Raw genomic sequence first — 25,781 nt, forward strand, 5'->3', positions numbered from 1 at the left:
CGGCTGTGCTGGGAGGAGCGCGGAGCAGCTGGCGGAGCGCGGCGCCGGGAGGGGAGGTAGGCCGAGTGCGCGGGGCGCCGATCCCCTCCGGAGGGCCGGGCTCGGTGAGCGGACTGGACCGCTGGCAGAATGCAGGCGGCGCCGAGGGCAGCCGGGCGAGCGCGGGGCTTCGGCGGCGCCCGGCCGGAGGCGGGACAGGAAGGCACGGGCGGCGCCGCAGCCTTGTGCCGCGCGGGAGGGGTCTCTGCCCGCGGTACCGCCAGGGTGTGCCCCCAGCCCCACGCCCCTGCGGAGGGCACGGGTCAGCACGTTTCCGTCGTTGTGGGCTCATCCCATGTCATAGACCCTCCCCCAGGGCTGGGACCTCCCTCCCATCCCCAAGGCCCCATTATCTCCAGCCCTTCCCAGCCCCCGCCGCGCTGATCCGCGGTCCTGACCTGTCCTCATCTACCGGCCCGTCTCCCCCGGCAGCGAGCGCTCCGGCCAAGACCCCCGTAGGAGACACTCGTTAGCACGTTCTCACCCCTGTCATCCTGCCTAGCTCCACCCCAGGCCTGGCAACCCCAGTCCCCTCCGGCCCTTTGTCCCCGGCCCAGCCCCGCGCTGACCGCAGGCTCAGCCTTTGCTCCTGAACCGCCGCGTCTCCCCCCAGGCCACGCGCCGCCACCCAGGATGCAGCCCTCAGGCTGGGCGGCCGTCAGGGAAGCGGCGGCCCGCGACACGCTGGCGGCGGATCTGCGGTGCAGTCTGTTCACTTCGGCCCTGCAGAGCTACAAGCGGGACTCCGCGCTGCGGCCTTTTCCCGCGTCCTATGCCCGCCACGACTGCAAGGACTTTGAGGCCCTGGTGAGTGTGCTCCCCTCGCCCCCGCCCCGCCCGGCGCTGTCCACTGTTTCCCAGGCCACGTGTCCTGTGGACCCAGGTTAGTAAACATGACAGCCCCTGGACTTCATTTCCAGCCCGGCCTTGGGAAGGGTTTCAATGAGCTAAGAACACTCCCCAAGCCCTAATGTGGACACTCCCAAGGCATTTTGTGGCTGCTTCCTCTTGTTAATGACAAGTGACTTCCAGGAGTGAAGTGAGGAATTCAACAGTTAGGCCTCCACAAGATTTCCTAGTGTGGCCAGCAAATGGGTGTTGATCTGAATCACGAGACTCAGCCAAATAGAAGTTACTCAACCCTTTGCAAATACACAGCCACCAAAAGTAACTAAAGCCACCCCCATATCTTGATCTTCAGATGAGGTAATATATGGGCAGTGCTCTTATAAATTGTAACATACAGTACATATGTGAGCTGTTGTTTCTTTGATGATTCACAAGGCACTTAATTTCTTGCAGAGTTCACTTTAAGGTCGGCATGCATTCCAGATACCAGTTATTTTTGTAATTCAAATGTTTGGAATTGCCTTGAAAAATATAATTTTCCAAAATTGATTCTATAAGAAATAGAAAATTGAAATAGTCTATAATCATTAAAGACACTGAATTAGTAAATTCACTCAAAGAAAAGTTCAGGCTTAGCAGGTTTCCTTGGTGAGTTCTACCAATCACTGAGGTAATAAGTTATTCCAATTATGTACAAATTCTTCCAAATATTGTAAAAGAGGCTAGTATAACCTTGATCCTACATCTGATAAGAATGATACAAGAAAAGAACATTATAAGCCAGTGTCACTCATGAGTATAAATGTAGAAATCCTCTATAAAATATTAGGTTTCTGAATCCAGTAATGTCTAAAAAGAACAATTCCTCATTAACAGGTTGGGTTTATTCCTGGACTGCAAAATGAGTTCAACATTTGAACATCAATTAATGCTATGAACCACATGAACAGATTTAAGGAGGTGTTTAGAATTATGTCTGATGAGGTGGTCAGGGTTGGGTTCCCTCTTTGCTTTCACTTTCAGGACATAAAAGGACAAAGGCCGTGTCTCCTGCCTCCCACATGTTGCATTGAAATCCAGGCTAGGGATGTGTTGAGGGCATCTCAGGCCTAGGCCATCGTACACAGGTGTTTCAGGTTCAGGGAGATCAGAGAAAGATAAGCCAACTAACTTTTCCCACAGTTTGTTGCAAATTGAGATGTTCAGTTTTGTGAGTTTGTAATATCAGAGCCTTGGTGATGACATACCTTTATTTTGTCGATAGATTTTAACAGAGCACTTGCTGTGGTTAACCAGTGTGGTCAGCTGTACTGTGGGGTAAGCCCTATGCAGGCACACCTCGGAGATTTTCCAGGTTCAGTTCCAGAGCACTGTAATAAAGTGAGTTGTAATCTTTTTGCTGGTGGAGGGTCTTGCCTTCAATTTATAAAAAACACCGTGTCTGTGAAGTGCATCAAAGGAGGTATGCCTGTATATATGAGAGGACGCCCAGAGCAGGGACCCCAGTCCTTGGCACTGAGCTGGGGTCAGGGAACACCAACAAAGAGCAGCAGCTGAGACCATGCTGAATCCCTAGGGGACATGGAAGATTTCAAGGAGCAGAGGGGAGGAAAGGTCTATTCTAGGAGGAGTAGCAGGACAGGCAGAAAACCAGGAGCTCACCGGCATGTGGCTGTTGTGGGGAGCAGGAAAAGTGAGGCCAGCCAGTGCATGCAGGGCTTGGCATGTCCTGCCAAGATGTATAGATTTTTTTTTTTTAATATATTTTATTGATTTTTTACAGAGAGGAAGGGAGAGGGATAGAGAGTTAGAAACATCGATGAGAGAGAAACGTCGATCAGCTGCCTCCTGCACACCCCCTCTACTGGGGAGGTGCCCGCAACCAAGGTACATGCCCTTGACCGGAATCGAACCCGGGACCCTTCAGTCCGCAGGCCGACGCTCTATCCACTGAGCCAAACCGGTTTCAGCAAGATGTATAGATTTTATCTTTAGTTGGGGAAGCATTGGTGAGATCCATGATGCATTTCTTTCTTTCTTTTTTTTAAATTATGTTTTTATTGATTTTTAGAGAGAGGACAGGAGAGGGATAGAGAGATAGAAACATTGATGAGAGAGAGGAACATCATCAATTATCTGCCTCCTGGACAACCCTATTGGGGATTGAGCCTGAAACATGGACATGTGCCCTGACCAGGAATCCGAACCCAAGACCTGTTGGTTCCTGGGTCGACACTCAACCACTGAGCCACACCAGCTGGGCCAGGATGCAATTCTGAAAGAGCCTTGTGGTGGTAGGGTGAGAGAGGGATCTATTCAGGAGAAGAGATAGGAGTCTGAGGGGCCACACCCAATGAGATGGTGCCCCACAATGCACTTCATTAACTTTTACCAAGAAACATCCAAGTTGATTAGCATGCTCAGTACCTTCTCTTCCTGCTGGAAGGGCTTACTGGCAAACAGAATTAGGTTTGTTTGATGAATATGGGATAAATGCAAAGGGAGCTTTGGAATTGTTTCAATTTGTTTATGCTTTACGTTTTTTTTAAATTATGCAAGTAATATATTCTTGTTATAAAAAGTTCAAATGATATCAATCAAGTAAAAGTGCCCTTGATAGAGCTCACACTTGCTTCCATACCTATAATTCCTTAGGAGACTTCAGATAGCCCCAAATAGTCACCTCTGGAGGGACAGACTGTCCCTCTCATGGGGCTCATTGTGCCCCTGGAGATACACAGGCAGATTCTTACCAGCCCATTCTGTTGCCATATTCCTTATTGCGCACCTTAAGGAAACTGGTCCAGGCCAGACAGAGTCTTGGCTGTCTGTAGGCATGGCTCTAAGGAGCAGTTACCCAAGAGAAGGCAGCTCACCAGGCAGGACCTGGTATGACCTCTGAGAGCATGCACATGTTCTTAGATAAACACGCTTCAGGTTTCCTTTTGCCACAGTTTACATGAGTTACAGAAGAAAATGTGGAGAATTTGGCATCTGGCCCTGTATCTGAGTCAGTGATTGACTTTGAAAGAAAAGGGAATGAGGTCTGGATTCCTTCTTCTGGGTCATTTTGTGGTTACCTGAAGAAGGAAGGTGTGGGCTGTTAAAACATCTTGTATTTTGCTGTAGTGGTTTGGCTCAGTAGATGGAGCATCAGCCTGTGGACTGAAGGTCCAGGGTTTGATTCTGGTCAAGGGCACATACCTCCGGTCAAGGCTCCATCCCAGACCCTCTGATTGGGGCACGTGTGGAGGCAACCAATTGATGTGAGTGACATCGATGTTTCTTTCTGTCTCTCCCACTCCTTTCCACTCTCTCTTAAAAAAAAAAAAAATCAATGGAAAAATATCCTTGGGTGAGGATTAAAAACAACAAAATAAAGCATCTCCTGTATAAAAAAAAGAAAGTCTATCATTTTTATTTGTTTAGCTAAAAGCACTTGGAAGTAATGTGAAACAGTTTATCATATTTAACCATTTTAAATTAATTTTCTCCATCTAAAGCCCCAAATTATCTCTCAGGTGCCTAGTTTTGAGGATATTTTTATTCTGAGGCAACACTTCAATTTTACACCGGGAGGTCTTTGTATTCCCAGTGCCTGGCCTGGGAGGTGCTTATCAGATGTTTGAGGTATCAAATTGGGTGTGTGCGATTGCCCAGGTGTAGGGTTTCTGCTCTTGTTCCTTGAACAAGGGTTGGCTGAGCCCTTATTGGTCAGAGAACCTGTAGCATTCTTGGGATGTCCTGTAGCCCTGACCATTGACCCTCAAACTTCATGTTTGTTTTTTCCCCCTAGGAACCCCATACCCTGGTTCTCCATTAGTCTGCAGACCCTTTCTGGGGGTGGGAGGTGGGTGGTAATGGCTCCTTTATATATATATATTTTGTTAATCCTCACCCGAGGATATTTTTCCATTGATTTTTAGGGAGAGTGGAAGAAAGAGGGAAAGACAGAGAGAAACATCAATGTGAGAGAAACACATTGATTGGTTGCCTTCTGTACATGCCCTGACCAGGGCCTGGGCCGGGGAGGAGCCTGCAACCAAGGTACGTGCCCTTGGCCAGAATCGAACCCGGGACCTTTTGGTCCACAGGCTGATGCTTTATCCACTGAACCAAACTGGCTAGGGCAGCTCCTGTATTTTAATTCCAGGCCCTGCCACTTGAAAGTGGGGTTGAGGATCAGTAGCAGCATCACCTGGGAGCTTTTTAGAAATGCAGAATGCCATGTTCCCCTCTCAGACCTACCCAGTTAGTATATGATATTTTTTTAATTGGCATTTTTAAAAATCAATTTTTCTAATTGATTTTAGAAAGAGAGAGAGAGGAATATCGCTTTGTTGTTCAACTTATTTATTCATTCACTGGTTGCTTCTTATATATGCCCTGACTGGAGATCAAACCCACAACCTTGGCATAAGAGGGTGACTCTCTAACCAACTGGGCTACCTGGGCAGGGCAGGATCTGCTGTTTTAACAAGTCTGAGAAGCATTTGCATCTAGCCTGCCCTATTCCCATCCACCATTTGGGAGTGGGGGTGGAGGGCTGTACTGGCTTTCCCGGTTCTGGTCTCTGGCTTGCTCTCTCTAGAACAGCTGACTCCCCAATGTCTGGATTAAAGACATAAATAAGTTCCTCTCTGTCCTAACCTCAGGGCAGGCCTGCTCCTCCCCGCTGCCCCGTATAACCCCCCTTGTTGTCCAAGCAAACTTTCCCTCATCCTTTAAGACACAGCTGGAACCTCATCTTACTCTGTGCTTTTACCCCCAGCAGTTAGGAGTTCTTCTTCTGGTTCCTTCACAATATTATACATTTGCTTTTATAAATAACTAGAGGCCTGGTGCACAAAATTCATGCACTCAGAAGGGTCCCTCAGCCCGGCCTGCACCCTCTCGCAGTCCAGGAGCCCTCAGGGGATATCTGACTGCTGTGGAGGTGGGAGAGGCTCCCACCACAGCCGCTACGTTCGCCAGCCGTGAGCCCGGCTCAGGGCTTCTGGCTGAGCAGCGCTCCCCCTGTGAGAGCGCACTGACCACCCGGGGCAGCTCCTGCATTGAGTGTCTGCCCCCTGGTGGTCAGTGCGCGTCATAGTGACCGGTCGTTCCGCCGTTCGGTCAATTTGCATATTAGGGTTTTGTTATATAGGATACTATGATAAACATCCTTCCACATAATCATTGTTTATATCTCTAGTTATTTCCTTTTTTTTTCTTCTTTATATATCTAGTTATTTTCTTGAGGTAAATTCTGAAAGGTGAAATTGCTGCCTCGAAGGCTAACAGAACTTTCTAATGAAGGCTTTTGATGCTTATTTCCAGGTTAGAAATGGAATTGACATAGGCTGAGGGAGATTATTCTTTACAAGGCTCTCAACCTTGGCTCACACTGGAAAGCTTTAAAAAATACTTATGTCTGGGCCCCACCCTTAGAGATTCTGTTTTTAATTGATCTGAGGTGGAGCCTGGGCAGTAGGACTTGTTTGTTTATATTTGCAGAAAATGTGTAGTTTAAAATTTTTCCTATTAATTGATTTGATCATTTTCATGAGCACCCAGCTACTGGTAGTGAGGAAATGATAACCATTAGATTTAGTCCAATCAATAAATATCAATGTAGGTACATACTTGGTATTTGAAGTTAAAGTTCTCAGTCTCTCAGATTACCTTTTTATTTTTCTGTTCTCAAAGATGATATCTGAAGAGGCAAGTGGAATATACAGATATGACAAGATATGGATACAGGCATAGATATGATGTGATGTGACTGGCGGAGAGTGTGTGGCTAGGATTCCTCAGCCTATGGGATGGTGATGTGGAGGATCCAGGGGTGGGATTTATCTTTCCAGTAGAAACCACCTCCTCCCTTCCCAACCATCCCAGAAATGTATGCCTTTCCTCTGCAGATTGGTTAGCAGTAGAAAGAGACATTTGATTAATAATAATAGTATAGTCCCTAACACTTATTCAATGCTAATTAAATAGCCCCTACCATTCGCTGGGCACTGTTCTGAGCTATTTCTTTGTGGAACTCATTTAATCTTCCTATTTAATCCTCCTATCAGGTAATTAGTATATGTGCTGGGAGCAGACCACCCTCCAGCTCCCAGGTGTTGCTGGTGTGTAGCCAGGGTGAGGACTCCTGGAAAGGGTCCCCATGATGACTTCTTTTGTGAAGAGTTCTCCTATAAAGTAGACTCTCATCCCAGTCTGTTTTAGTGACTCTGGATCTTCATACCTTAGGTTTGGGCAAAGCCAGGTGCACCTGTATATAACTGCAGAGTCTGCCTTCCCAGCCTCATCTTGGCAGCCTATCGGCTCCATCCATCCCTCCCACCCCACTGTTATAGGTGTTACTTTGGTCCTGAGGCTGGTGACCTTGGCTGTACCTTTGGTTCATTTCCTTCCAGCACCTCCACCCACATCTAGTAATTATGACCTCCGGCATCTTCCTAGACAAGGATTTTATTTTTATTTTTTTAATCCTCACCTGAGGACATGAGAGCAAGAGTGAGATATCAGTTGCCTTCTGTATGTGCTCCGACTGGGGACTGAACCCACAACCCAGGTATGTGTTCTGACCAGGAATCAAACCAGCAACCTTTCGGGGCACAGGACAATGCTCAACCAACTGAACCACAAGGATTTTTTTGCAGATGTTCTCTCTTTCCTGCTGCCAGCCCTTCCAGGACAGCATTGCTTATCATCTAAGCCTGGTGATAAGAAGCACCTGTGGCAACTTCTGTAAATAGATTCCTGTGCTTCCTCCCCAGGAGAATGTGATCTGGGTGGTTGCAAAGTGTCCACTGGGACGTACTGTCACCTCCTGACTCAAAGCGAGGAGGTTGAATTGTCTCCTTCCAGGGTCATCAGTCCTCTCTCTTCTCTGCTTTTCCCCTGCTGGTTCCTGCCCTTGGCTTCTGTCACGCAAACCACCTCTTTCTTGAGAGACTTCCTTTCTTAAACCTTGGACTGCCCAGCACTGCCCAGCACTCAGGCCTTGCTCAGGTTCCCTGAGCCACTTCTTCACCTGAATCCTTCCTTGTTCCCCAGAGTAGAGGCTGAAAACATATGTTCTGTGGGATGACAGGCTGTTCTTTAACCTTTTAGAAATTGGGAATTTAAAGAAATGCAGCCTGCTCATTTCTTTTAAAAATGAAAAAAATATTTGAGACGCCACTGCTTGGGCAGAAACTAGCTGGAACGGGAGTTTGGTGGCTGGGCCCTGTGCTAGGCCAGGGGTCACTGTTCAGCACCGCTTTCTTAGACTCTCCCCTTACTCATTTTCATCACCCCTCTGGCTCTGGGGGCATTTGAGCCTGGGACCATATTTTGGGACGAGTGCGCTGTTCACGTCACTGCCTCTCTGCTAAGCTCTTTCCACTGGGAGTGCTTTCTCTCTCTCAGCCTCTCAAAATCCTCCCCTTTACACCAGGTTCCATTCCTATCCTACTTGACCTGTATACCCTTCTCTCTGCCTTCTTCCCCACCCCCCAGAAATGCCTGCCTTTCTCCTGAACACTTATTCTCCTCAATCTGGTTATTGGTAAATGCCTTCCACTGCCATGAACAGTGGTTTGTAATGTTTGTCTCTGTGGAGGGTTTTGTGTCTCCTGACCCTGCTTCATACTTCACCTGACATACATCTTTCTCCTTACCTACAGGGCCTCGGCACAACTGGTAGCTGTCTTGATTTATTATGTGGGGGTGGGAGACTCCAGAAACATACATGATTGGCTTCCCAAACACTTCTTAAAGCTCTGTGGGAATTGCTCCTTTGGGTTAAGATATTTAGTCCATTATAAATTTCTCCATTGGTAGGAGAGAATCCCAGAGAACAGACCCTAGAGTCAGGCCGCCTGGCTTCATGGCCCTGCTACTGAAGAGCTGCAAGACCCTAGGTAAGGGGCTTAACCTCTCCAAGCCCCAGTTTCCTCCCCTTTCAAACAGGTTGTTGTGAGGATAAAATGAGATGCCGTGTGCACAGCATTTAGCCCAGTGCCTGGCATGTGATAAGGCCTCAATAAATGTTAGCTTTTACCATCTTGCTCTGATCTCCGTGCCAGGTTCTAGCTGACTGCTGGCTCCAGAATACATATGATGGAGTTGGCCTTCAGGAAGCATTTGCCCAGCCAGACTTTGTGTGGCCCCAGAGAAGACACAGCTGTGGCTTTGGGATAACACATGTGGAGAGAGTCAAGTACCAACTTGAGTGCTGTGTTGAACAGTGAACCCTGGCCTAGCATAGAGACAGGGGAGCCTAGATGTTGGGAGTGGTCAGGGTCAGTGACTTTAGGCTGACCTTGAAGACTGAGTAGACTCTCATGCTGGGCAGCTGCAGAAGCAAGAGAAGCAAAGACATAGGAGCACTTGAGGAATGGTGTAGGGCCGTGGTCGGCAAACTGCGGCTCGCGGGCCACGTGTGGCTCTTTGGCCCCTTGAGTGTGGCTCTTCCACAAAATACCATGGCCTGGGCGAGTCTATTTTGAAGAAGTGGCATTAGAAGAAGTTTAAGTTTAAAAAATTTGGCTCTCAAAAGAAATGTCAATCGTTGTACTGGTGATATTGGCTCTGTTGACTAATGAGTTTGACGACCACTAGGGGAGCAGGTGAGAAGCATGTTTCAGGAGGTACTGTTAGGCAGAGAAGCCAGAACAGATTCTCAAGGGCCTTGTGAAGGACAGAGTTGCTAGATTAGCAAAAAGAAATATAGGCCACCTATTTAAATTTGAATTTCAGAGAAGCAACACATAATTTTTTAAGTGTGAAGTATGCTGTAATTATTGCATGGGTTATCCTTCTAGTAAAAGTTTTATTTTGTTATTTATCTGAAATTCAAATTCAACTGGGCAGGCTGTATTTTATGGGACAGGCCTGTTTGTGTTCTTGGTCCCCAAAAGGCACTGCTGAAATGCAGACAGGTTTTGGTCACAAGAAGAAAAAGATTCTTGTTAACTTGTTGGAGCAGATTTATTTTTCAGAGTAGCCAGAAAGTGAAATAGGACCTGCGGAAGGCCAGTTGAGGGTTAAATAGGAGGGGTGGGGGGCAAAGAGTGGACCCCAGCAGGACATACAGGGCAGGCAGCAGTGGGAGGGCCTAGCCCTGGAAGAGGGCTGTTCCCGAGGGCGCTCAGGTGAGGCTGGGGTTGATCTCAGAGTTGGGAGCAGTCTCTTTCCCCTTCCCCAGACTGACCTGGCTTAGCTGACTGTCATTTTGTAGGGCTCTCTGTACCCAGGTCTGGACTGTTGGCAAGGGCTGCGGCTCACAGGTGGAATTTGAGAACAGGAGTGATGGGGACAGTGATTGTGGGAGAGAAGACTCAGCTCTGGCTTTGGGATAACAAGTGTGGACCAGGAGGTGAGGTCACAGGATGCTGGGAGGTGTCCTTTGGACTGGGCAGGCAGCAGCACCGTTTGCAGCACACGTCAGGTACCCTTAGTGGCTCTGTATTGCCTATAGAACAAAGCCCAGAGACCTCAAGGGGGGTGTCCAAGGCCTTCGAAGGCTGACCTCACCTTCTGACTCCTGTTCCTCTCTCCTCTTCCTTCCCCACACTCTAGGCGCCAGCCACACCAACCACACCAACCACCTGCAGTTAATTATGACAACACCATGGCAGTCCCACTAACATTAGAGTACCTAATGCCTCCCTTTGCTAAGCACTATACTTGTTCAACTTGATAAACCTGCACAGCAATCCCGGGAAGTGGCTACTGATATTATCCCAATTATGTATTTGAGGAAACTAAGACACAGGAAATCAAACCAGTCACCCCGGTCACACAGCTCGTAGTGGGTAGGAGCACCCAGATTTGGACCCAGGCTGCCCTGCCTCGGAGGAGAGCCTTCACAAGTAACCACATCCCCATCCACTGCCCTGACCTCACGCTGCACTACCCAGGTCACACAGCACCTCCTCTGCCAAAGCCTTACCTGACCACCCCCTTGTCCCTCAGCCTCTACCCAACACGAGTCCCACTAGGTCTCCTTAGTGGCTTGTATGCATCTTTGTTATGGCAATGGAGGTTCAAGTCACAATTACTTACTTTTCTTCCTCCCCCACTGAATAGCACCAACACTCGTGAAGCATTTACACACCCATGTGCTTTTTAAAAAATATATTTTTATTGTTTTCAGAGAGGTAGAGAGAGGAAGAGAGAGATAGAAACATCAATGATGAGAATCATTGATCAGCTGCCTCCTGCACACCCCATACTGGGGATCGGACCACAACCCAGGCATGTGGCCTTGACCGGAATTGAACCCGGGACCCTTCAGTCTGCAGGCTGACACACTGTCCACTGAACCAAACCAGCTAGGGCCCACGTACTTTTTAAAAACTAATGCTCACGAGGCATGTACAGATAGTTTTATTAGACGTCTGAAGCTATTGATTGAATCTTTGGAAGAGACAGGAATAAAGCAGCCCTGAAATGTTTCTCATTTTCAAGTACAGAGTGAAAAAAAATCATTAGTGGTTGTAAATGGAAAAAACACACTGATATTCATGAAGCACCAGCTACATCCCCAGTAAAAATGTGTTTGGGAGTGTTGTCAGGGAGAAATTAAAAAAAAAAAAAAAAGAAATGAACATATATAAACCAGGTCCTGATATTCTGTTACTTTCTTTAATCTTCCCATCAACCTCATTGGAGATAGTGGGCTTCCCATGTTAGAGAGGAGATTGAGGCTCAGCCAGGTCCAGTGCTTTGTTTAAGGACACCCTGGGGAAGGGGACTCTTCTCCTTTCCTCTCTAAAAATCAGTAAACTATTCTAAAAAAAAAAAAAGGAGCAGAGATTCAAACCCAGATCTGTCTGCTTTTTCCCTATGTCCAGGAAAGAGGAGGTTTAGAAAAATACATGACTGTCCCTGGCCTCTAGGAATCCTGGCCATACTGGGGAGAGAGAAGAGGGGATGAGTGCTGTAGGGGTGTAGAGAAAGGGGTGCCTGGGTTGGTAGAAGTAGGGGAAGGGGCATTCCAGGGGACTGAATGAGCAAAGTTTGGAGGTGGTGCAACCCAAGGCATGTTCACAGATGGCCCCAGTGTAAGGTGATGTTTTAAAAAACCATCAAGGGAGATTTGGCTTCAAGTCATAATTTCTGAGCAAAAGCTACAGTTACCTTGTAGCTATATCTGTTAGTCTAGATCCCCAGTCCCTTAACAGAAAACCTGGCACCAAATGTGTTTCAGAATTCAGATGCTACCCAATTTTACAAAGGCAATAATGTGGTGTAATGATACAACTAAAATGGCATCTATAGTGGGCCACACGGGCACCAGCCTAAATCAGAAGGCCCTAGGACAAGTTGCAACTTATAGCAGGGGTTCTGTTTCTACAGAAATCCTTGGAGCAGTCCACACAGAGTTCCAGGATCTAGTCTTTGTCCCGAGGGTGACCGCTCATGTGTAAAAAGAGATTCATGTCGGGTGTGTGTAGGAACTGCTTTGGCCTAATAAAGCCCCATGTTTACAGAGACTGGTCTCTCTTGTAAGAACACCATAGACATAGCTGCAAAGCCTCACAGAACGTTACCACTTTCAGGGAAACCTCAAACCATGGGTCCCGACTTGCAGTTTCTCCCAGTGTAGGTGCAGCTTACTTTTCTGGGTGATTTTGACCATAAGCAGCCTTGCCTGGTTATGTATGTAGTTGCCATACTTCCTTTATCCAGTCTCCAGGGGAACAGGCTGACAGGAAATTAACTGCAGGTCATTTTCTCATGCTTTGCTAGCCCTTTACCCACCCGCGTATATATTATGTATTTGATAACACCTCCAGCGAGGTGGCATCTCATAATCAGAATTGATATTCCTACAGCAAAATGTAACATGAAGTGAGATACATAGAGATTAAACGATCCTCACATCGGTTCAGGTCAGGTTTTGTACCAAATGAGTTACGAAACCTTGCAGTGTTTGGAGCACTTGGAGTTGGATATTCTTTGGAAAGGGGATCCTAGACCTGCACATGTCCCTCCTCTTAGGAAATTCATGACCTGAAAGAAGTGCAGGTTGCTGTCCTACCGCTAGAGGGCTCCTGGTTCTCATTTTGCCTAGGATCCTTACTAACGGAGGTTTTCCTCACTTCAGCTTGCAGATGCCAGCAAGTTACCCAACCTGAAAGAGCTTCTCCAGTCCTCTGAAGATAAAGACAAACGGGCCTGGGATCTGCTGAGCTGGATTTTATCCTCAAAGGTCCTGACAGTCCACAGTGCAGGGAAGTCAGAGGTGAGACTTTGATTTACAGGATCACAGGTTCCTAGGGACCTCCTTGTACACCAAGTAACCCAGGCAGCTTATTGCAAATGCACATTCCTGCACCTTGCCCCCAGAGATTCTGATTCTGTGTCTGAAGTGGAGCCCAGGAACTTGCACACTGGCAATGCAAAGCTGTGTTCTTTCTCCTACTAGCTGTGTGACCTTGAGCAGGTTTCTTGGTACATTTCAGTACCTCAGTTTCCTTATCTATAAAATGGGGATATGAAGTGCCTCAGCGCAGTAGGTAGCATGTCAGTCTCATAAAATGGGGAGACGAATAGTGTGCTTCCATCAGGGAAATGGCGTTGAGAATTGAATGAATTGTCACACTTAGAACAATGTGTAAGGGCACATGCTAAGGGCTCTGTAATGTTGGGTATCACAAGCAGCCCAGGTAATTCTGATAAGGGCGAACCCTTGACCACACCTTAAGAAACATGGGCCTAATCCAGGTGTTAGGAAACAGAGAGGCAGAGCCTGAAATACTGAAAAACCTCATGCTCTGGGTTTAAATTCCACTTCCGCCATGCTGGCCGGTGTGGCTCAGTGGTTGAGTGTTGACCCATGCAGCAAGATGTCGCTGATTCGATTCCTGGTCAGGGCACATGCCTGAGTTGTGGGCTCAATCCCCAGAAGGGGGTGTGCAGGAGGTAGCCAATTGATGATTCTCTCTCATCATTAATGTTTCTTTCTCTCTCTCCCTCTCCCTTCTCTCTGTAAAAATTAATTTTAAAAAATTGAATTCCTCTTCCACCCATAGTTGGGTCTTCCTTTTCCATTTGTAAATTGAGAATATTAATAGGTACCTCAGAGGGGAGCTATAACAGAATGTGTCCACTCCCAGTATAGTTTTTGGCATAGACCAGACATTCCATAATTTGGTGTCCCTTGTCTGGCCGGATCTCCCAGGGACACACTGGGATAACAAGGACCAGAGTGTGGGATGGCAGATCTGCAATCTGGTGCTTTTTCCTCTGAGAGGCAGCAAGGGTTTATCTGTACTGTTCTTCACTTAATCAATCTTAACTTAAGAGCATTCCGTTTTATAAGCTCCTGCTAAAGACGGAAATCCTTAAGTGGCATAGAATTTGATATCTTGGATTCTGGTGTTTAGGATCATCCATCTATGTTGGGGGGGAAAGTAACATAAAGAGCCCTGGAGTGGGAGTCAGTGGGAGGTATTCAGGTCCAGGCTGGACTGTTAGCTCTCAGATGATCTCTGGGTTTTACTTTTGTCACATATTAAATGGAGATTTATTTATTCCTCATCTGGGCATCAGGCACCTACTAGATATTGCTGCAGGTAAAGTAGATAGGATAAAGTTCCTTGACTTTGTTTTATGGACCAGTTAACTTCTATTAAAACATGGAGTGTTGGCATCCAGGATTATATCAGCTTTTTATTAACCCAAGCAAGGACATTAGCCTACCATGTATCATCATTTTATAAAAGGGTGTTTTAACACAAAAAAAGGAGGGTGGTCCTGACCTTAGAATAGAGAACAGTTCTTCCAAAGAAAGGGTCATGGCAACCTCACAGCAATGTGTGTGTGTGTGTGTGTATAATATATATATAAATATATATCTATTACATTGACCTAAATTTTCTCTTTAAAAATTTTATTGATTGATTTGGGAAAGAGGATGGGGGGGGGAGAGAGAGAGAGAGAGACATTGATTTGTTGTTCCACTTATTTATGCATTCATTGATTTATTCTTTTTAAAAAAATATTTTTATTGATTTCAGAGAGGAAGGGAGAGAGAAATAGAAACATCAATGATGAGAGAGAATCATTGATCGGCTGCCTCCTGAACACCCCCCACTGGGGATCAAGCCCACAACCTGGGCACATGTCCTGACTGGGAATTGAACCATGACCTTCCGGTTCATAGGTCAACACTCAGCCACTAAGCCATGCCAGGTGGATGGTTTATTCTTATATGTGCCCTGTCTGGGGATTGAATCTGCAACCTTGGTGTCTCAGGATGATGCTCTAACCAGCTGAGCTATCGGCCAGGGCTGCCCTAATTTTTCTTATTTAATCACAACCCAGAGAAAACTTCGCCTTCTCCATAGACAGTGACTTACTATTTGGAAATCACTGAAATGATGTGGTTTCTGCCCTAAAGAGGATTATTGCCCCTTAGGAAATAGCTCACCCTTGTGTATCAATTAGGTTTTTTGCCTCATAACAAACCATCCCCCAAAAACCTAGTGGCTTAAAACAACACTGATTATTTCTCATGATTCTCTGGGTTGGTTGGGTGGGCCTTCTGGGTGGGGCTGGCTCACTTGGGGCTGGGTGATCTAGGGTAGCCTCACTTACAGGTCTGGGGCTTCAGCTGGGATGGCTGCTGTGTTTGGGCCTTCCTCTATGAGGCACTCATCCTCCTATAGGCTAGCAGGGCTTGTTCAAGCCTCTGTTCGCCACATATTTACCAAGGTCCCATTGGCAAGTCACATGGCCAAGTCCAAATTCAAGGGGCAGTGAAATAGCGTCCATCTCTTGATGGAATCTTGGTGGAATTCCACCTGCAAAGTCACATTGCAGAAGGGTGGGAGGAAAAATATGTAGCCATTTTTGCCATTTACCTCCTGAGATTATTGTAAAGATGGAATATAGGAAATAGATGTGAAAGTTATGAAAATTAAGTGATCTTTAGTTAGAAGGAACAATGCATGCTTCTCAGTAGGAGAAAAACATCAGAGGAAGGCAGTCTCGAGCTGGAAGCTCTGAACTTATTTATAAATTGATGTCTTTATTCTCATGAAACCAGTTGTTCTCATGAACAGAGTCCATTGGACTTTAAGCCCAGGGCTTTAGGAGGCCATTTTGGCAGCACATTTTACCAGCTTCCCAAATAAAATTTTGACTCCCTTCATGTTTTCAAGTTTGAAAAGATCCAAAAGCTGACTGGTGCCCCTCACACTCCTGTCCCTGTGCCGGACTTCCTATTTGAAATCGAGTACTCCGACCCAGCGAATGCCAAATTTTATGAGACCAAAGGAGAACGAGACCTAATCTACGCCTTCCATGGGAGCCGCCTAGAAAACTTCCATTCCATCATCCACAATGGCCTGCACTGCCACCTGAACAAGGTGGGGCCCAAGCCTGCTGACATTTGGGGGGGTGGTTGGTGGGTCAGCGGGTAAGGGGTGGGAAGGGGTAGGTTCCCTAAGTCCTTGCCACTCAAAGTGTGGTTCACAGACCAGCAGCAGCTGGGAGCCTGTGAAAATGCAGAATCCTGGGCCCACTTGGGCCTTCTGAATCAGAACCTGCATATTAACAAGATCTCCAGTTGATTCCTATACTGATGACAGTTTGAGAAGCATCTCTGGGAGTTAGGTCCAGACAACAGCATGCTTTTAAAGCTCACCAGGTGATCCCAGTGTGTGGTCAACCCTCACCACTCAGCATGGTTCCTGGACCAGTGGCACCACATCACCTGGGAGCTTGTTGGACAAGTAGAATCTCAGGGCCCACCCCAGGCCACCTGATGAGAAATCACACTTTAACAAGCTCCCCAGGTGATCTCTTTGTATTTTGAAGTTTGAGAATCAATATATAAATCAATATATAAATATATATATATATATTTTTTAAATGTGCCAGTGGAGAAGGAATATATATATATATATATATATATATATATATATTCACAGAGGAAGGGAGAGGGAGAGAGAGATAGAAACATCAATGATAAGAGAGAACTATTGATTGGCTGCCTCCTGCATGGCCCACACTAGGGACTGAGCCCACAACCCAGGCATGTGCCCGACCAGGAACCAAGCAGTGACCTCCCAGTTTGTAGGTCGACGCTCAACCACAGAGGGCACATTTTTTAAAAAAGCTTTTTAAAATTGATTTTTACAGAGAGAAACATCAATGTGAGAGCACAGCATTGATTAGCTACCTCCTATTGGGGTTTGAGCCCGCAACCCGGGCATGTGCCCTACTGGGAATGAAACGGGCAGCCTTTCAGTGCACGGAATGATGTATCAACGAGCTGAGCCATACCAGCTAGGGCTCCGCTGGCACTTTTTCCGCCTCTCTGGGAAGTGTAAGAGGAGAGTACAGACAGCAGCCAGAAAGACCACCTTAGCGGCTCTGCAGCCTGTGCAGATGGATTTAAACTCTCTGAGCCTCAGTGTCCTCCTCTGTACCAGAGGGCACCTCACCCACCTTCTGGTGTGCTGAGAGGATTGAAACAGTTAATGCATGCAAAGGCTCTTTCTGTGCTAAGCATCGAGGACACTGCTTTTCTAGGAGTTTGGGTGGTAGCTGTGCTGCAGCCTTTCCTCCGGTCATGCAGCACCTGCCATGTCTGAGGGGCTGGCTCCCCGAGCCGCAGCCTGGAGGCTGGAGAGATTTCCCAGCAGTGCTGCAGCAGATTAGCAACTAGTGCAGTTAGGTTTTGTTAAAGGATGACGGGCTTGTTTACACTGGCTTTCAGCTGATTATTTCGGCCAGGCTACTGGAATCCTGGGCCTCCCCCCACAGCGGAGCAAGCCTGAAGTTGCCTGCAGATTACAGTCTTGTACACCAGACCTTCACTTCAGTCCCCCAGGGATTTTGCTGCTTAGCAGCATCTCATCAGAATCCTTTGCTAAAGTGTCTGCTCTTACCTCTTCTGTCTGGATTTTCAGTGAGACATCTGGCAGTTGAAGCTGTGAAATTGTTCTCATGATAGAGATACCCCAAGTTTCCCACTCTTCTGCTCACTGCAGCCATGCTCGAGGTTCTCTAGTCTAGAAGGGTGTATATATACAGGCATAGGGGAGAATGGATGTGGGGTCAGATCAGAGGACATCCAGTATCCTTGGAGCGGTCTGTGTAGGCTTTTAAGACATGGGAACTCTGCCTAACCCAGCAAGGGGCTTTCCAAAGGCCAAGCAAAGGCTTGTTTCATATCCCTTAAGTGTCACTTAATTGGCTTAGAATTGTGGAAGTCTGGTGCCACCAAACAAGACATTTCTCAATTCCCAAGCATAGGATGTTCGGTGTGCTGTTAGAGTCCACTCGTTGTCTTATGATACTGATGCTGTGGCCCCAGAATAGCAGCTGCTCTGGGTAGCAGCTACCTGGATGTTGTGTTGAGAAGGATTCTGAGCCAGTGTGAATGAGTACCATCATTGATATTTTTATGTTGGCCATCATGGTTGATTATTGATGTCTACCATGGGCAAGGATTTGTTTGCTAGGCCTTCTGCAGGCTCCACTGGAGGTATTTAACCTGAGATCCTTGTCTCTCACCTGGCATGCTTCCTCATGGAGGGCACCAAGTTAGCACTACCACCAGGGAGCTGCCTTCTAGATTTTTGGACATTTTCTAGGTCAACATCAATACAAAGAGTAAAACTTACCCTGACCCTCCTATAGGCGTCTTCATTCAGTTATAGTTTCTGGTCTGAGAGATTCATTTCTTTTCTAAGTAGTGACTCAGATTACTTCCCCCTTTAGGTGCGATCCCCCTCCTAGTACATATGAGTATGATTTTGCTTCTGTCAGCCCATCAGTGTAACCATGCTAATGCATTCATGTAGCAGGAATTACTACATATACTACCACATAAGATCCCCTGTGCTGGAGTGCCCATCCCTCTCATGTGCCAGGAGTCCTGATCGATGCTTTATATACATTATCTCATTGAATCCTCATCCATGACCTTATGAAGGAGACACTATTATCACCATTTTATAAATGTAGAAACTGAGACCCAGAGAGTTTGTTTGTTTATTTATTTTAAATTCTTTATTGTTTAAAGTATTACATATGTCTCTTTTTTCCCCCATTAACCACTCCCACCCCCTAGCCAGAGAGTTTTTATAACTTGCCAGCTTGTTGGAGGTATAGGCAGAATTTAAACTCTGGTCTGTTTGGACTCTTTTCTTTTTTTTTTAATTAACACCTTTTAATTAAAATATATATATATTTTTATTGATTTCAGAGCAGAAGGGAGAGGGAGATAGATAGATAGAAACATCAGTGATGAGAAGGAATCATCAATTGGCTGCCTCCTGCATGCCCCACACTGACCAGAATTGAACCGTGACCTCCTGGTTCATAGGTTGACACTCAACCACTAAGCCACACCCCCCAGGCTGGACTTTTTTTTTTTTTTTTAAATTGTTTTTTTACAGAGAGGAAGGGAGAGGGATAGAGAGCTAGAAACATCAATGAGAGAGAAACAGATCAGCTGCCTCCTGCCCACCCCCTACTGGGGATGTGCCCACAACCAAGGTACATGCCCTTGACGGGAATTGAACCTGGGACCCTTTAGTCCGCAGGCCAACGCTCTATTCACTGAGCCAAACAAGTTAGGGCTGGACTTTTAATACTTACGATTTTCTCACTCAACCTTGATCACAGTAGCTACTAGTTTGCCAGGCTAGTCAGGTATATCTACAGTCAACCTGTCGTCAGATAGGAATGTGTTTAGTGTTAACCCCATAAAGATGTTATAGGATTATTTGAGTTTATGCCTTTTACTGGGAAAAAAAAAGAGGCTTGAAAATTCTGGGTTTACAATTCTGTTGAAGAAAGATTTGTGTTGCTTTGCTGTTCCATTTTATACTTACCCAGCCTTGTTTCTTTTCTGGTGGGCTCTGCCATTCTAGACATCCTTGTTCGGGGAAGGGACCTACCTCACCAGTGACTTGAGCCTGGCCCTCATTTATAGCCCCCATGGCTACGGGTGGCAGCGTAGCCTCCTGGGCCCCATCCTCAGCTGCGTGGCTGTGTGTGAGGTCATAGACCATCCAGATGTCAAGTGCCAAACCAAGAAGAAAGGTGAGTGAGCACTTGGCCCAGACCTAGGCTGCAGGCCTCAGGGTGCGAAGGCTCTTGCTGTTGGCCCAACTGTTGGGCGGGGTACCCATTGCATGCTAAGGGATGGGCTGAGTCCAGAGCAATGCAGGACAGGAGCCTGCCTTCAAACAGTGAGTAGTCTCTTTATGGTATTGAACACACAGTAGAAAAGATGTCACTTACTATAAGGTGATAGGTAGAGAGTGCCAGGTGAGGGGATCTACCAGGCAGATCAGACGATGGAGCAATCGGTGGGTTCAAATGCTCAGAGAAAGCTTTGGGGAGGAAGTGAGATGTGATAGCTGAAAGTGAGTGTGTGAGGCCAGAGTGTGGGCTCCTGAGGGCAGGAAGTGGGACTCAATCAGTCTTGGGCATCTGGTATCAGTAGGGAGCCTGGTTCGTACTTGACATTCAGTAAATATTTGCCAAATTGAAGCTAAATACGTGTGTTTAGACCTGTCCCTCCAGGATGCTCTTGTGAGTGCTGGAGCCCTTGGAGAATGTTAGAGGCAACTGAGGCCATGGACAGTAAATTCCAGGAAGCAGACGACTCGCTGTCCGCCTCAGTCTACTTCCCTTATATGTCCTTAGAGTGTTTGCCCGGTACCCCCTGCTGTTTTGCCTGCAAAGGCAGAAAAGTCACAGAACTGTCATTCTGGTCTCCAGAACTGGCCTGTTGGTTCCAAAGAGAAAAGGAAAATTGAGAAAACTGTTCCTGGCCTCTAATGTAAAACAACTGGAACCGAGAAATGGGCCCAGGTCCGACACCACCCTCTTAAACCAGACAGCATGAATATTTGCATTTATAATTCTTAGGGAGTTTGCAAACCGTGACATTAAACATCAAAACAAAACCTTGCAACGTCTGCTGTCACACAGCTTTGGCTTTTTTTAAATTGCTAAAGATTTTCGTGGTATTAAAAGTTTTGTTTCTGTTTGTTTGTTTAAACAAGCCTTGCTACAAAGAGTAGAAGATGTGTTCTAAGAAGCTCGAATCCAGAATGGCTAATTTAAAATGCCTGCTAAGAGACATGTCTCAGATCAAGCCCTATTCCTCGTTCCAGATTATTTTTTTGTTTTGAACATCACTCTGCTGCTTTTCTCTGCTTTCCTTGTTCAGCCAAGTTCCCCCCACCTCCTATCTCTTTTATTTTCTTGTTCCTTTTTCTCCTTATCCTATTTGTCTCTCTGTTGATTTTCCTGTGTGTGTGTTTTTTTTTTATTTTTTAGTTTTTTTTTTATTGTTTGAAGTATTACAAATAGTATTACATATGTCTCCTTTTTTTTTCCCCATTGAGCTCCCCCTCGGCCTCCCCTACCCCCCAGTACATGCCTTTACCTGCCCCCCACCCCAGTGTCTTGTATCCATTGGTTATGCTTATATGCATGCGTACAAGTCCTTCGGTTGATCTCTTACAGCCCCCTCCCCCCAACCTCCCCTGCCTGTGTGTTTTTAAAAATATATTTTTATTGATTTCAGAGAGGAAGGGAGAGGGGGAGAGAGATAGAAACATCAATGATGAGAGAGAATCATTGATCGGCTGCCTCTTGAATGCCCCACGCTGGTGATGGAGCCTGCAACCCAGGCATGTGCCCTGACCAGGAATCAAACCATGGCTTCCTGGTTCATAGGTTGACGCTCAACCACACTGACCCGCTGATTCTCCTGTGTTTTTTTTTTATTGTCACACACACACACACACACACACACACAAACACACACACACACACACACACACACACACCCCTATTCCTCAGCCTGCTGGGGCTTCTCCATTCTAAAGACCAGGAGGCTTGACCCATTTATATTCATAATTTGCTGCTTTTGTTATTGTATCCCTTACCCCATCCCCAGTAAAGTGGTGCTTTACTTTCCTCATTCAGATTCCAAGGAGATAGATCGCAGGAGAGCAAGAATCAAGCACAGTGAAGGGGGAGACATCCCTCCAAAGTACTTTGTGGTCACCAACAACCAGCTCCTGCGAGTGAAGTACCTGCTGGTGTACTCACAGAAGCAGGCCAAGAGGTAAGAAGGACGGTCCTTGCCTGTGCCCTAGGAGGACAACTAAAGGCTGCATTAAAAGTGTTGGGTCCTTGTTACCAGCATCCCCTTTCCTCCAGCTTTAGGCCTCAGCTATGTATAAAGTATATAAAGCACTGTGCTAGGCATGGTGAGGAGTGAGGATAAGCTTTTATAAGATGTGGTCCTGGCCCGTCTGGCATGGCTCAGTGGTTGAGCGTCGACCTATGAACCAGAAGGTCACAGTTCGATTCTTGGTCAGGCCACAGGCCTGGGTTGTGGGCTCGATCCCCAATGGGGGGAATGCAGGAGGCAGCTGATCAGTGATTCTCTCTCATCACTGATGTCTCTCTCTCTCTCTCTCTTTCTCTCTCTCTCTTTCTCTCTCTCTCTCCCCCCTTTCTCTCTAAAATGAATAAAAATATATTTTAAAAAAAGATGTCCTGGCCCTTTGAGGACTGTATATTCTAGTGAAGAAGACAAAGAGATTCGTAAACATAAGTGACATGAGGGACTGAATGAAGTCAAATTGGCTGCCCCAGACCATGGGGCCCCTCAGCCCTAAGCTTCTGGTTTCACTCTGAAACCCATTGATTAGATTAAGCTGAGAGGCAGGGTGGTGGCTGGACACTGGCTGGGATTGGGTGCTGCCCAATTCAGTCACTTTCCATGGTGGCTGTTGAACTACCACCTTCTTTCTGGACCTGAGATACTTCATCTTCATCTTTATTTAAAAAAAAAAACAAAAAAAAAACAAAACATTTTTATTGATTTCAGAGAGGAAGGGGGCGGGAGAGAGAGGTTGAAGCATCAATGATGAGAATCATTGATCAGCTGCCTCCTGCACGCCCCCTACTGGGGATCGAGCCCGCAACCCAGGCATGTGCCCTGACTGGGAATCTAACCATGACCTCCTGGTTCATAGGTCGATGCTCAACCACTGAGCCATGTGGGCCGGGCCATCTTCATCTTTAGAGTGAAAGTGTTGAACCCAATGGCAGATGAGGCCTTCTGACTTCTAAAAGCCATGGTAGTATGCCCTGACTGGTTTGGCTCAGTGGATAGAGCTTCCGTCTGCGGACTGAAGGGTCCCAGGTTCGATTCTGGTCAAAGGCATGTACCTTGGTTGCGGGCACATCCCCAGTAGGGGGTGTGCAGGAGGCAGCTGATGGATGTTTCTCTCTCATCGATGTTTCTGACTCTCTATCCCTCTCTCTTCCTCTCTGTAAAAGATCAATGAAATATATTAAAAATAAATAAATAAAAGCCATGGTAGATGCCTTATCCCATCTCAGCAATGTGATGGTGGTGGTGGTGATGGTGGGGTGTGTACAGGGTTCTTCAGGGTCGAGGTCTTGCTGTATTGTTGGGGGTCTAGCTTTTCATGGGGATGAGCAGCAGGTGAGCAAGTAAGACAGGAAAGGGGATCACTTAATACTTCCCACCCCTGTTGTACATATCAGTGGTTTCCATGCTTCAGGATTTCATAAACCAGGAAAAACCCTCTTGCCCTCAAATTTGGGAAATTTGTATAGCATTCCTGAGTCTGGTGGACATTATCCTTTGGTTTAAAATCATCTGGCTCTTTGTATTTGAAAATTCCATTCCTTCCCACTTCTCCCTGGAATGTTTCTTTAGTGCACACTTGGACAGTTTAGATCATCTCCCAGCGGGCCAAAGAGGATTTCCCCAGCACAGACTGATAACTGTAGGTGTCTAAAAGTGAAATGGCTTTTGCTAAATAACCTGCCACCTGCTGCCATCTGGGCAGACACCTTGAGCGAGGTCATTCTTTTAGATACCAAAGTCCTGCTTAAGGAAAGATGGGGCATAGGAGGTTCAAGAGGAGCAGCTATAAAAGAGAAGCTCAGGATGAGCTCACTGCATAGCTGTCCTTGTACATTTAGAACATGTTCTGGTGAAAGGCGTGTCAGTGCCAGGGCAAACAGCCTCAGATTTCTCGAGCAAAGGAGAACGCACGAAGCTTCATTTCATGGCTCACTCAGAGGATGAAATTCATCATTTCATCTTTGAGCCAGAAGTAGTTGCATACACTTAAAAAAAATGTTTTTCTCATTTTGCCAACATCACTCTTTTTTCCCTTTTAAGCAGGGCTTCAAGCCAGCTGTCCTGGTTTTCCAGCCATTGGTTTACGGTCATGATATTCCTGTACCTGCTGCTGCTGCTCATAGTGAGTGTCATCAACTCCTCCACTTTCCAACACTTTTGGAATCGTGCGAAGAGATAATCTTTCTGGGCCTGGTGTGGGGACCACCTCAACCATGTGCCTTGTTTTGTACCTTCCATGCCCCCGTCCAGCCAGGTTGAGTCTGGGGGCCAGTTGGGGACCACAGGACAATTTCCATATGCCATAAATGTATCGATTGCCTTTGGTGATGCTCCAGCCACACTCCGGCCAATGGGGACCACTGGGCCCTCACTTACAGGTTTTGGGAAGCCCTCCTGTCTGCTCCTGCCTAAGCAGCCCTAGGGAGTTGGCTTTTCCATCAGGGCCAAAGGAAAAAGTCCTGCTGCATTTAAAAACAAAGTGTCCAAGCTGTCAGTGGTATGTTTACAATCGCTCCTGGCGGACGTTGGCCCTTTCTCTAATGCCTTCTGGAAGGCGGAAAATGCGTAGTGGGGACGATAAATCACTAGGCGGTTGCCTTGTTTTGACTTGAGACACTCAAGAGGAATAGTCATGTTTCTCATAAAAATCGGTGGGGATCGGTTTTTGAATTCCATCCACCTTTGTAAGTACAAAACATTTTCAGTTTTCTCAAATCAACAAATAGCATTCTGCTGCAGCTGTAACCCTGTGCCCGACCATGGATGAGAAAAGAAGGAATCAGAGATCTGATTAAAAAATACAAACCTAACAGTGAGCAACTCAAGTGTCTTTTTCTAAAAATTACTAACTGCTAATTATAGCTGCAGGCCTGCCTCCTATCTCGTTCTCACGAAGCTGCCTTGATTGTGGCCTGCCAGCCACAAGTGCCACGCCATAGGCCCTCTGACACTCTCAGCCTTCGAGACTCGGATATGCGTGGACTGAGCCTCCCGCAGAGGGGTCACAGGTCTTTGGGACTCAGCCTGGGCAGGAAAAGCCTCTGGCTGCCCAGAGAGCCTTGGTTCTACTTGCTGTATTCTCTGCCCCTCCTCCCTGCCCTGCTTCAGCCATAATGGAGCCCTGTCTTATTGGTGGGGATGGGGGGAGAGGTTTCTGTAAGGAACGGGGAAAGTAATTTTCTATAATTTGTGAAGTGAAAAAGCCACTATCATGGTTTTTACATTGAATATTGGAACATTTCAAAAATAATAAAGGTATTTTCCTAATTACCAGGTCGCCTTTGTGACAGCTCAGCCTCAGCTTGTCTGCCTTGTATGCCCTTTTGCTCAAAATCTTACTCTCTTTTTCCTTCCTTGTTTGAAGTGGCTGTTTGCTGGAAAGCATATATCATCAGGATATATCATCTGGTAGGTGTTGATATACTAAATATGAGCACCTACTGTGTGCCAGGTACTAGAAATAGGGCAGGACCAAGGCCAAAAGTCCCTGTCCTCATCGACTGGCAGTCTGGCAAGATGGGCAGGTGGACACTCTCAGCAGAGAGGTTGACATTATATGGTGTTATTATAAAAAGGAAAATACTTGACAAAACGTTTTAACCTGGCCTGGAAGTGTGGAAGTGACACATGTAGCACTGCAGTGTGCCTTATGTATGATTTCTTTAATTCTCACGACTGATAAAAAATTGAAATCCCGCCAAAACCGGTTTGGCTCAGTGGATAGAGCGTCAGCCTG

General features: G+C 46.6%; 1 protein-coding gene across 7 annotated transcripts; it reads left to right on the forward strand.

The window, feature by feature from the left end:
* Positions 1–25,333, forward strand: PARP16 (poly(ADP-ribose) polymerase family member 16). 7 transcript variants are annotated; one of them, XM_080648763.1, is made up of 7 exons: positions 1–56; positions 653–846; positions 12,980–13,117; positions 16,041–16,247; positions 19,767–19,938; positions 21,841–21,982; positions 24,089–25,333. In XM_080648763.1, exons 2-7 carry the CDS (start codon positions 673–675, stop codon positions 24,222–24,224), a joined length of 969 nt encoding a protein of 322 aa, XP_080504889.1. In that variant the 5' UTR covers positions 1–56; positions 653–672; the 3' UTR covers positions 24,225–25,333. The 7 variants fall into 7 exon arrangements, with proteins under 7 accessions (XP_080504889.1, XP_080504888.1, XP_080504892.1 ...); XM_080648762.1 differs by having other exon boundaries at positions 24,086–25,316; XM_080648764.1 differs by having other exon boundaries at positions 26–104.
* Positions 25,334–25,781: the final 448 nt, after the last annotated feature.

This window comes from Plecotus auritus, assembly GCF_963455305.1.
Source record: "Plecotus auritus genome assembly, chromosome: 1".
Classification (NCBI taxonomy): Eukaryota; Metazoa; Chordata; class Mammalia; order Chiroptera; family Vespertilionidae; genus Plecotus; species Plecotus auritus.